Genomic DNA, 13042 nt, shown 5'->3' on the forward strand with positions numbered 1-13042 from the left:
CTTCTACAACTTTATTGAAGCAACTTCAATAGGATGCCCATTATTTTGGGCCCATTAGCAAAAAGGAGATGGGATTCCATCTCCTTCTGGGGGATGAACTTCATACTTGCATCCACTTTCCTTATAAAGATGCCAATCCTATAATATCCTATCAATTCAACTTGGATTTTCTGCTAGGGCAATGATTTCAATTTGTCATCCATTGTGGTTAGTTCATTTCTCTAGTAAACTTAATTCATTGATACTTGTTATTTACCAAAAAACCAAAAGGAAATATTCATTGATAAAAGCTTCTTCCAAAAGCTCAGTATTGTTTACAATTATCTACAGTTGCTATTAGGATGTCCTGCATTTAAGCACATGATCTAATCTTTTTATCTCATCCTTATCAGTTGACAACTTATCCTCCTTAACTTTATCTTCTTTATCTTGGATGCATGACTTTCAATATGCTCCCTCAAACTAAGCCGATTGATGAGGCATAAAGATCAAAACGGCTTTAAAGGCTTAATAAAGATATCAGCAGCTTGAGAAGTAAAAGAAACATGTCGAGTCTGCAATAACCCAAGTGCATCCGATCCGGCTCATGAACATAATGATAATCGTTTTCAACGTGCTTACTACGAGCAAGAAAAAAACAATACTCTGCTTCAACACTAGAACAAAAAGACATGACATGTTTTTGTGCACGTCGAGAAATACAATTGCTACCCAAAAATATACAAAGACATCATTGTAGAATGTTAAGGCATATAATTCAAGGTGCGCGCGCACATACTCTATTCTTACCTCTAACACACATCCATCCATTCATATTTAAGAGAAAAACCAAATGACTTAAACATTGGAGCTATCCTCGCCCGACATACCAAGGTTTAGATGATTCCTGCATCTGTTCATGCTCAAGACTATCCCATGCATATTTGGATTGAGATTGAACAATACCATTAAATGTAGAAATTAGAACTTGAGTGCCAAAGAAACAATGTAAAGGACCCAAATAGTTCATAGCAAATTCAGTAAGAACACTAATAAACTAATCCCTATGCATCACATACTTTCCTTCATGTGCATAGGATTGAGAAATACATGATGATCATGGTACATAGGAATCATCCATTAAATTAACCATAAGGTGGTTCTATAAACACGGATTATCTCCCTATTTTTGGTAAGTCTGCATGTAAATTTGCTGGATTTTTATAGAAACAAAGTTGTCTCATGCCGTGACATGCACGTAAGTTGTCCTTGCAGGTGGAAAACATTCTTGTATCCTATAATCCCGTGACACGTTTACAATTTATGTCCCTCCTATCCCTTTCTATGAGCGTGTGGTTCACACGAGAAATGGCGGGCAAGAAGGATGGCATTTCATGTAAAAACCTCAACAGAGTGAGGTCATTTCCACTCTTCTCTCTCTAAAACCCTCATTTTCCATTCCGTTACAACTTAACAGTTTCTTTCCCAAACGAACCCCTCTCTTTCTCTCTCTCTAAAACCTTACGCGTAATGATCGGACTGAGCCGCTTGACAACGGTAACAGCGTCGCCACCGCTGTACCGGCTGGCGCGGCTAGCTCTGAGCCGATTCTACTCCGGCTGCGCCTCGGCAGCAGCTCAGCCGCAATCCGACTACTACTACGGAGCCGAGAGCGAGCGGCTGGCGGCGGCTGCAGCAATGGCGGATTCGGAGGGCTCGGTGCCGAACCGAGGGGTGCAGTGGGTGTTCATAGGGAGCCCCGGCGCCAAGAGGCACGTGTACGCCGTGAGGCTCGCGAAGCTTCTAGAAGTTCCTTACATTTCAATGGCTAGCTTGGTCCGTCAAGACCTCAGCCCTCGCTCTTCGCTCTACAAACAGGTCTCTGCTTTTCTGCTTTCGCTTTGCTTTTTTGTTTATTTATTTTTGAAGTTGTTTTCTGTGTTTCTGCTTTGTGGTTTGGTTCTTTGATTTTGTGCTGAGAAGTGTTATTGGTTGACGTTGTTGATAATCTGTGTGTTCACGGTGGAGTTAGCAAGATTTTAATCATGATTAAAGGTGATAAATGCTAAGATAATCTTGACCATTTGATTGAAGAATGATTAGAATTTCAAGAATTCTTTATTCTACCGTAAGGTTTCGAATCCATAGTTGTTTGAATGAAGTCACAGCGATCAGGTCTGGTGTTTTGGGATTTGAGGGTGTTTTGGTCAATTCACTTTTTGAAGGTCATGGACTCATGGTAGATATGTTGCTTTGCTGGAAGGGCCATGTTTATACATGGAGCTGATAATATCTGTCTTTGTTCAACTACATTATGCATTGTGAGTTTCTCTGCTATTTACCAAAATATATATATATATATATTGCATGGAAAAGGTATTTATTGTTAAAGATATCTATTATGCATTGCCTTTTTATTGTTAAAGATAAAAATGGAAAAGATATTTACTAATATGAAGAGTCTTTCAGGATTTAACTTTTCACCTGCAATATTTTGGGCTATATTGTCTTTGGAAAATGAGGATAGGTGTATATGGGTATAGTATTTGTTGGAATATATCATGTATCGTCACACACACACAAAAAAAAAAAAGAAAAAAAAAAGGAAGAAAAAAGAAGAAAAAAAGAAAAGAAAAGAAAAGAAAAAAGAAAAAAGAAAAAAAGAAGCATCCCTATTCAAGATCAATGCATTTCCTTTTTCGGGCGGCTGTAGGGTGCTCTAAAGAAGTATTGCAAATTGGCTTCTGGGTACCAAATAAGAAAAACGATTTACTTGTATGGTTCTAAGAACACAATGGGATGCTCGGTTGAATTATGCCAAAATACGAGGGTACTAGAAGTGTATCTGCGATCTGTGTTGAAAGTACTTACAATTGTTTAAATGAAGATGGATGGTGCAGTTTAAGATGCAAAGGATAAGTGAACCAAGCTGGAAACAGTAGTTGGTCGATGAGGATTGCAGGATACATCCTTTTTGAAGTTAGTATGTGTACCAATGTGTAGATGAAGTAATTTATGAGTATTCTAAAATAACCATTCCATGTTGGCATTATTACCATATTATTGTCAATATTGTAAGGAATTTGAGAATGATTACATCAAAGCTTTCATAAACTAGCGGAGTGATTGGGAAATTTTCTAAAAGAAATTCAAGTATAATAGTACTCCTTTATTAGAACCAATGCAATATTAATATCCCACTCACGTTATATTATCTTTTTATATTTTCTCTTTCATGCTCTGAAAATAGATTGCAAATGCTGTCAATCATGGGGAACTTGTCCCAGAGGATATAATATTTGGGCTATTGTCGAAGAGGTTGGAAGATGGGTATTACCGAGGCGAAAACGGGTTTATTTTGGATGGAATTCCTCGTTCACCAATCCAAGCTGTAAGTCTTTCATTACAAACAATTGACCTTCTTTTGACTGCCCTAATGCACATTTCATTTGGAGTGTACTTGACCTTGTCAGACTACTTAAATTTGTCTTTTGAAATCCGCAATAATTGCTTTGGTTCCTAGAAATTGTTATGCTCTCAGATAAAATGGATGTAAGGTTGGATTTAATTTTCAACTTTACTTCTTCCCCGGTGTCGGTATACCTGTTGAGATATTCTGTTCTAGGGTCATGTTTGCACCTTATTAGAAACACTGCGTTGATGATAACACACCTTGCACTATTGCAGCCATGAACTGTAATTTTTTGTCACAGGAGATCCTTGACCAACTTGCGGAGATTGATCTGGTTATGAATTTTAAATGCACAGAGGATTGCTTGGTGGAACACCAAGGAGGTAGTAATTCCCCCCTCTCACAAGATAAACAACTTCCAAGGTACAAGTTTTTGGTATGTCCATGCATCTCTCTCAACCAAAATCCTTAAATGCTTATGCAGATGGTACCTGGAAAGAAAAACTCCAAGTCTATGCAAAGCAGGTAGTCCTCAATTCTCATATCTCAGTACTTCCTTGCATACTGATCTGAACTTAATCGTGAACATCCATGTTGGCATGGTATTGTTTTTATGTTTTTTACTAGTGATGGTTCCCACTGTTTTTCTGGTCCAGTCACAATTTTCACATCCCATGGTGAAATATGAAATGGTGGGATAACTTATATCTACATTGGGCAGTGAGACAAATCGAAGTTCCTGTTTTCTCAGATTTTGTATTATTCTTTCTAATTTGATGCTAGAACTGTGGTAAGTGACATCTTAGATATCTAACCGGAGAGAAGAGAAACAAAATTTGGGGCAATACAGTTTGAGTATATGACACATATTGAGATTGTTTCTTCTCCGACTTGTAATAACTCAACCTGGAATTTGCCTATTCTGAAATAGTTAATTCCCTTCCAAAATGTCAATTGACTATGGTTCTGCCAGCCATTGTAGTTCATTGTGTTTTAGTTAGATTAATTAGTCAGGAAGGACTTCTATGTATTATTTTTAATCATAGGGCAGCTGAATTCCATTATGATATATGAAAAGCAAACTTCTTGCGTCATTCTGGCATTTGTCTCTGGCTAAGGCTAACTGGGATTTAGGCTGTAGATTGTTCCATTCTTTCTTCCACTCATTCCTTCTGCTCATCTGCATGGTGACACACTTCTAGAGAGACAAACTTCTTTTTCATGCTCCAAGCCCTTGGTTCCAAGAATGGATCATAGCTCTTCTTTGAGGTAGTTTATCATCAGAGAAAACTGATACTGGAAACAGCCCTTAAAAACTTGTGCTACATTGAGACATTATTAATAACCTTTTAACAACCCTGCAGCGTGATGGAAAGCAATTTTTTTCTCTTTTAAATTTTTCCTGTCTGTGTCAGTGGGTTTATCTGAGACACGATGCTCATATTATATGTAATATATAACATAATCAGAAGGGGAGATGAGTTTTCATGATTTATTTTTTTCTTCCCAGAGCAAGCCACTAGAAGAATATTACAGGAAACAGAAAAGGCTTCTTGATTTTCAAGTTGGCAGTGCACCTGGGGAGACTTGGCGAGGGCTTTTGGCTGCATTGCATCTACAATATATAAATGCTGCCTGTTCTTCACATGAACTCACCACAGGATTCGATTGGCTTTAGCTTAGTGCTAGGATTATTTTCCGTGCTATTTTTGAGTTTACAGTAAATATGAGGCTTATTACTAAGATTCTCATCCATGTTATGACTTTACTGTAAATATGAGTAACGTGAATCACATTGTTAGGCTGAAAGTCTTGTAGCAAATGCTTTGAAATAGTGTTGTGAGATGACAATCTCTTCTACTCATGGTTTCACAAGTGTAAGCAGTTCTGATCATTCAAAGTGTAAGCTTACTGAGCTTCTACAAATGACTTCTTTGTTTATCTTTTCTTACAAATTACGCACCTGACCTATTTTCTGTCAGATTTAACAAAAAACTCTGACGGAGGGAGTTAAATAAAAGGCTAGGTAGTTTGGGGGCACATTGCAACTTTGTGTGTAAGTTTGAGAGGGTAAATGCAGTTTTCCCTTCCTTCTTTTTTTATTGTTTACATGTGTATTGCCCCTTATCGACTTAGTATAGGGGCGAACGAGTAGGATATTCCTTGGATCTAAATTCACTCTAATAGTCCAAGTCATTGTAAAGCCCCCATGATTTATTTTAATCTATCATAATCTGAATACAGGTTTCTCAAGAAAAGGATTCCACCATTGATTTGGGACTGGTAGTTCCGTAGTTGATGAAATCTATTGAAGTTACCTGGTAAACTGATTCTATATCAGTCATATCACAATTACAGCAACACATCTATAATAATATCTTTCAACTCTGCCCAGATTGAGGCACATTTATGTTTTTACATGGCCTCAAATGTTTGTGATATCTTCTACATCAGCAATGAAATAGAGATGTTCTGGAGCAACTACATGCGCCACACACAAAAAAAAAAAAATCATAGATGTGATGCAGAGTTAAATCTATGATCACCATCGCCTGTTGTTGCCTGTATTTGAGATGCATACTGTAAGTTCCAAAGCACATCCTCAATAGAGGGACGGCTACATGACTCGAGAGAAATGCATTTGCTCATTATGGAAATGACAATTGATAAGGATTCTTGCGAGCAGCTGGCTTGCACAATTGGGTCTATTATCCTTTTCTGCCCATCTGGGGAGTTAAAAGATGCCTGCAAATGAAGAATCTAATATCAGAAATTTTTCCTTCAAATATTTATGTATAGTTAGACGTATATATATTTTTGGGCCTAAAAATTAGTTTTGCTCCCTCATTCATGCTTTGGCCTCCCCCCTTCCACGAGAAATCCTGTTTTTGTCCCTGTCTGTTTCAGTAGTTTTCATGATTTTATTTTTTACGACGCGTATATTTTCTGGTCAGTTAGAGTTTCAGTACATACCATTTCATTAAGCAAGAATGCCTCTTTTCTAGCATGTATGGAAGGTCCAACAAGTGCCTCAAGTAATATGAATCCAAAGCTGTAAATATCATCCTCTAATTTTGTCATTTGCCTGAAGACATGAATACAAAATAGTTAAAATGTTAATCAACATAGACTAATATCTAGAGGTTTCGAGTAAACACTATGATGAATTTAAAAGCTTAAGTTGATAGGAAATTATTGATTTAATCAATTTTAGTTGATATTCTAACACTCTCCCTCATAATTGAAATATGAGGTGAATGACAGAGACAAAACTCGAACTCAAGATCTTCGCTCGAATATCTTGTTAAATGACCACTTATCCCATAAGCTTAAGTTAACAAGAATGAGTAAATTTAATCATTTAATTAATATTCTAACAATCATCCTGCTTTGAGTGAAGAACATCCTTACCATGATTTAAGGCCTTCTCCTTTTGCCTACAAACCAAGGGCACAAGTCAATAACAAACAACAATTATTTACTGCGAGGTGAACCAATCAATCAATCAAAATAAGAAGCCCTACCCCACATTTGTCAGCTTCTTCTGAGATAATGGACAGTCCATAGTCACTCAACTTTGCCATCCAATGCTCATTGAGCAGGATATTATTTGTCTTCAGTCTGTTTCTGAAGAAACCAGGAATAACTCCAGTATGTAAGAAGTGCACAGCCTTGGCTACACCATTTAGAACTGCCAATCTCTCTGACCAATTGAAAACCTTTCTGCAGCTATTTTCTACACATGTAAAGCTGCTATACTTTAGAGTGCAATTTTAAACCAAATCACAAAAAATCTGTCGTTTGAGAGTGCATACTACAGTTTTAAAAATCGAGTATTTCAGAATATAATGTCACGAGTCTATAACCTTACTGAAAAAAAATATGATAGCCGGAAACCTGTTGAAATTCTAGTTTATATACCCCTATTTCTGACAAAACAAGTGCAGCATTATCTTTGTGTGAGGAAAGTCATGTCCTGATGATCAGATGTTTGAAAAAATCCAGAAGACATAAGCTTCCAAAATTGCCTCCAATAAAATTGCTTACTAAATATTCCAAAATTACCTGCAAGATAAGTAGGGAAACTCCCTCTAGGAATATATTCAGATATAAGAAAGACTCTGTTCCCACTGTAATCATCTCTTCCACCAACATCAACACAGTGCCCCAAAAGGACTACCAAGTGTGGGTGGCGAAGCCTTGCAAGCAAATCCAACCTGAGTTTAAGATTTCGAATTGAATATTTCTTGGACAAAGGCAGACACCTGATAGCAACTGCGGTTCCATTCTCTAATCTTCCTCTGTAAAGCTGCAAGACAAAGGAGAGAGAGGTTATGGAAATAATAGCTTAGATGGTTGAGTCAATTGCTGTCACATATATGCGGTGTTCATAATGAGAAAAATGAGCTCAATTAAGATGGCAGTTCTAGCAGTGAGTGGTCACCTACACATCAAGTCCTTTTAATGAACTAAGTATAACAGCAATGCAGCTTGAAGCAACAAAATACTCGGGTTTACGAAATATAATTAGTTTCCTTTTGACAACTTTTTAGATTGAGCTTTTTGCTTTTTTGTTGTGATGTGACATAGAAGTGAAAATAATTTTGAGTATTTTGTGTTTTGAGTTGCTTGTTAATATTTTTGTTAAAAAGCAAAAAACTACACTAAAAAGCGTTGTCAAACGAGCTCACATGTCATCATATCTCACATGCTGTGCATGGAGGTATATACCTATAATGTCATCAAAACTACCCACTCATAACATTATGGGGTTTAGCAGTCTAACTTTTTGCCTTACTTTTCTCCTTTTAGTCCTGTTTACAAAAACTTTACATGTGTGATATGCCAAACCCACTAGAGTTGTAACTATTCAAAAACTTGATAAATCCTAGATGACTACTTAAATTTTCCCATACAATTTCATAAATATTTCTACAGCACCTTTCCACATGAGCCTTCTCCCATGAAGGCAGAGTTATCAAAGTTGTTTGTAGCTTCTTTTAGCTCTTCTAAAGTAAAAGACCGACAAACTGGGAGACCTTGCATGCCCAACTTTGCAGCTTCAGAAACAAATCCTAAACAAGAAAAAAAGTGGTTACCATAAATGTTCATCAAATTGAAAAATCAAATAGAAAACTGTTCTTTAGCTTTCAAATTCAGGCCATATTTAAGCACTATTTTCCTTTCAAGGGGAAAAACTATTTTTGCATTCTTGTTAGTAGATGACCTACTTGCATTTGCTAGAAGCTCTGAGGAGAACCCAGCTGCGGAGGTATTTTGCTCTGTTTTCTGCAATAAATGCTGCTCTGATATCCCTGGAGGGCGATATCTTCTCCACAAAAATAGAAAGCCAAAAGACAAAAGTGCCATAGCTACGAAGATTCCCACAATTACACCAACTAAAACTTCTACGTTTTTGCGTTTGGATTGTTTCTTCATGCTGACTGCCACAGCAGCCACACAATATGGTTTTTCATGCTGATGCCTTGTATCGATGGCTAAGCAATTCCCATCAAACTTGACAACTCTCTTTTCTGACTTGGTGTTCAAACAAGAAGGCAATCCACCCATTAACCTATTATTGGATATATCAACGAACTCAAGTTTTCTGCCACAGCTTAGATGGTCTGGAAGTGACCCACTAACCATATTTGATGCCATATTCAAGTAAGTGATATTGGGCAAAGAGAAAAGTTCAGTAGGAGTTTTCCCTCTAAGCATATTGAAAGACATGTCAAGGTGTTGAAGCTGACTTAATCGAACATATTGCTGAGGAATCTCACCCAAGAAGGAGTTATTGCTGAGGAAAACCATGACCACTCCTTTAGGCATTTCAGGAAGCATAGAATGTAATTTGTTTGCACTCAAATCCAGCACACGTAAGCTATTTAAGCTGCTAAGATGCGGTGGTTCTCCAGACATGTCATTGCTAGATTTGAACTGGTTGTTCCTCAAGCTTAGAATTGTCAGATTAGATAATGAATCAAACCAATTGGGGACTGTAGTATTAAAGAAATTGTCATCCAGTTTAAGAGTTTGAAGCTTCACCATTGTAGAAATCTTAGGAGGTATTGAACCAAAAAGAAAATTTGAACTCATATCAAGATATTCAAGTGAAGACAATCGATGAATTTTGTCAGGAAGTTGACCCCAAATGCCCAAAGATACCAAACTAAGAACTCTCAAGCTGTTTAGCCTCGCCAGGGTGGCCACAAAAGAATCCATAGAAAAGCTCTCTGATAGAGTTTGATTGGGAAGTGCAAACCCATGGAAGTCACTAACTTTGGCAGCCTTATCACCCATAATTCTGAGCTCAGTGACAAAATTGTCTTGGCATGTGATGTTTACTTGTACAAATGAAGACAAAGAGCAAAAATCTATGGTATGATCATTCCAAATCTCCAATTGCCCTGGGTACTCTAAGTGCTTTCTGAGCTGAAGAAGCACTTGGGTTTGAGAGGACTGTAATTGATAAGTACCAAGAACAAAGAAACTCCATGTAAAACAGAAAAGCGAAAACAAGCAACACAACCCCATGAACACTCTCTTTCTATTCTCAATGCTTCATGTAGTGTCAGAAGACTACAGAGAAAGAGAACCCCATGTAACCTGTCATTTAATAATACATAAAGCAGGAAAAATCTATAAGTGAAACAAAGACTGACCTTGAAAAGATCAAGCAGAGTCGTAGTAGTTTATATTGAAATTTTGGGTTTTCTCTGATTTTAAAGAAAACCCGGCAATGTAAAACAAGCTGTACAGATCCAAAAGCTGCCAACTTTTCCTTACAATCTCAAAAGTAAAATGAATCAACTTTTCATTGTTGAACAAGTTCCAGATCACTCACCCAAAAATAGAAAATAGTAAGTTCCACAGAAATTAGGAAGGAGAAGCAGAGTGAAAACAGAGACTGAAGTCCTTGGTTGACAAATAGAACCACTGAAATGAGATAAGTTGAATGCTTCAAGGAAGATGAGGATAACCCATTAAGGAAAATATGGGTAACGAACGTGCATCGACTGTATGATTTGTGAAGGGTTTTCCTCTCTCTCGCTGATCAATGAATACATGACAACAACCAAAGAACACTAGTAATAAAGATTATCCATGCTTTTTTGACGAAAAGTCTGGGATACGAGAAGTGGGGTACCTGAATTAATGCATTTAGTGCTTCCACATGTTGGTCTTTCTTTGGAGATTGAGCTCTCTCTCTCTCTCTCTCTAGCATTACTGCATATTGGGTTTTCATTCATATCAGCATTGCAAGTGCAAATTCCCCCTCTTTTTCTTTGTTTTTTGGTGCAAACGAATTCTCACTCTCATTGAGCACTGAACAAATAGCAGTAGCGCCAACTCAAAACGTAGTCAAATCTGTTACTTTGCCTGTTCCTAGCCGTAGACTTCAATGTCTCAGCAGAAGGTTTCTGATACCGACCTTGACTTTGGTTATAATTACATTGTTGTTTTATCTTGTTTTCTTTTTCTTGATTGCTCAACTTTAAACTTTCAAGACAAGTAATAATTTCACATAGCATCATAGCAAATGTTCAAAATTTAAACTCTGACTTCACAATTTATTACCTCATTTCAGTTTAATATTCAAGTAGTAACCTAACAAGAATTTTCTCTTCTAAAGCATCAAAATTGGGATGTTGAGGCATCAAATATTATGGTTCCATAGAAATTCAACAGAATGCTTCCTTGCAGGTACTTCAACTTTATTAAATAACCATTTTTTGTTAAAAAAAAGAAAAAAAGAAAACAATCAAGGAATCATAACCAATTGAAGGACAGAATGGTAATAACCAATTTGCAGGTCCTTGGACTTGATGTTGCTAGTTGCCATAACCTGTCAGGATGTCTATAATATGATATGAGCAAATGCTCATTTAGCCCATGCAATCCTGTTTTGGCATGTTTCTCCAGTAAGGCGTTTTTATGTGGACTGAGCACCCCCTCCAGTGAAACCCTTCATGATTTGCAGTGCACAGAACCCAAATTCTCCTCATTTTTTTAATTTAAAAGTTAGGTCAGATCAGATGATAAGGGCTTTGGCCACATGGACAGTATGTCCTCTACAATGAGCTCTCTACAGAACCAATGGACCAAAGTCAAACATGAGCATCTGGAGCTTAATGTGAGCATCAAGCTCAAGCTCAAGCTCAAGCTCAGCATCACCGGAGCATATCTAGGCTTAAATCACTCAGGATTTTCCCAGGCCTTTCCCAAAACTTGAATAAAACCATTGAAGTGCAATCGAAGCTGAGAGTCACCTTATTATCTCATAATTTTTTGCTTTAAAGAAGATCCTTGAGAGTTCTTATATAGATGGTTCACTCATTAATAATTCTGAATAACCCATGACTTTTTGAACAAAAGAAATGAAAATGTTCAAAAATAGGGGAACTCTCACTTTGAAGAAAGATTAATGATTGAAAATGCAAGTTAGGAAAGGAAAGCACCACATGTATAAAGGAAATAACTATGTAGGCCATGCCCTGGGGCTCTCCCTAGGGAACAACAATTAATGAATGCCCTAGTTTCTTTGTGAGCTAGAGTGATTTTTTGTGTCCCTTGGCTTGTTCCGGTGGGAGTTTTTGTCCCGGCTAGTTTCCGGTGGTGGTTGTTATTCTCCTAGTTGTTGGGGCTATGGATTTTGTTTATTTGTGATTTGGTTGTTGTTTTCTTCTTTGTTTTGACAGATACATTTCGTTTTAAGTCGTCTATGAGAGTGACCTTAGTTTGTGTTTTCCGGCATTCTTTTGAGTTAGATCTACGTGGTTACGCCGAAGATCTTGCAACATGACCCCCCCTGTGTTGTTTGTTGTCAGCCTCTGATCCCGCTACCTCAACCTCCACGCTTGAAGCGTGGCTTGCACGCGCCGAGGGTGTGGCTTGCGCTTGTGGGCCACGCGCCACTTTTTTGGCCGGCTGGGTGGTGCTTTCGGGAAGGATCGTTGACTTTTTGCAGGAGGGGAGGCCCGGGTGCGGCGCGTTGTCTTACACACACCGGTGTCAGGGTGGTTCCTCCACTTGCCGGCTCAGCGTTTTGTTTCTGTATTTTACTGTATATTCTTGCTTACTTTCACAGTTTACTATTGTAATGGGCTAAAAATTACTTGGGCATTTAGGTGGCTTGGTAGTTAGACCAGACACTTTCATTTTAGGAGGGTTGTTCTTCATTGTTAAGAGAGGGTCAAATGTTTGTTCTTGTAATTTTAGCTTGTTGCTTTGGTAACTGCTTTAAGTTAGGTTTGTTCCTGACTTAGTGTTTAGGGATTCTTTATCTCTCCTCACTACCTTAGGCCTTCTGGCTTCTGTTGTAGCTTTGGGACTGTGCTATTTGCCTTTAGGCTGATGTATTTGGGACTGTGTTATTTGCCTTCAGGCTTTTATGAAATGAATGAATGTCCCCGTTCAAAAAAAAAAAAAAAATTATTATCACTAGATAGCTATATCTTTTACTATAAAGTTGCTTACAAATTACAAATTGATATAACAGTTCATGTAACACTTGTGAACTAATACTTACCATGTTTACAAATAGACGTGGTATTCTACGCCACTTATCACGCTAACTACTAAAATGTAGACTATCACATAGCAATCTACGTTGCACTCATTTACATAAAATGTGAACTGTCGTGTAAG

General features: G+C 37.6%; 2 protein-coding genes across 3 annotated transcripts; one reads left to right on the forward strand and one right to left on the reverse strand.

Moving 5' to 3' along the window:
- The first annotated feature begins 95 nt into the window (after positions 1-95).
- On the forward strand, positions 96-5332 carry LOC133874965 (probable adenylate kinase 7, mitochondrial). Its single transcript, XM_062312921.1, has 5 exons — positions 96-1857; positions 3230-3370; positions 3693-3774; positions 3876-3916; positions 4902-5332. The coding sequence occupies exons 1-5, from the start codon at positions 1510-1512 to the stop codon at positions 5067-5069; spliced, it is 780 nt and encodes a 259-aa protein (XP_062168905.1). The 5' UTR covers positions 96-1509; the 3' UTR covers positions 5070-5332.
- A 411-nt stretch (positions 5333-5743) lies between these two features.
- LOC133874963 (probable inactive leucine-rich repeat receptor-like protein kinase At3g03770) lies at positions 5744-10842 on the reverse strand. Of its 2 annotated transcripts, XM_062312918.1 has the most exons (9): positions 10542-10841; positions 10239-10444; positions 8623-10000; positions 8333-8466; positions 7457-7700; positions 6916-7127; positions 6803-6828; positions 6365-6476; positions 5744-6136 (listed from the first exon to the last, which is right to left on the reverse strand). In XM_062312918.1, exons 3-9 carry the CDS (start codon positions 9926-9928, stop codon positions 5903-5905), a joined length of 2268 nt encoding a protein of 755 aa, XP_062168902.1. In that variant the 5' UTR covers positions 9929-10000; positions 10239-10444; positions 10542-10841; the 3' UTR covers positions 5744-5902. The 2 variants fall into 2 exon arrangements, with proteins under 2 accessions (XP_062168902.1, XP_062168903.1); XM_062312919.1 differs by lacking the exon at positions 10239-10444 and having other exon boundaries at positions 10542-10842.
- Positions 10843-13042: the final 2200 nt, after the last annotated feature.

This window comes from Alnus glutinosa, chromosome 8, assembly GCF_958979055.1.
Source record: "Alnus glutinosa chromosome 8, dhAlnGlut1.1, whole genome shotgun sequence".
Classification (NCBI taxonomy): Eukaryota; Viridiplantae; Streptophyta; class Magnoliopsida; order Fagales; family Betulaceae; genus Alnus; species Alnus glutinosa.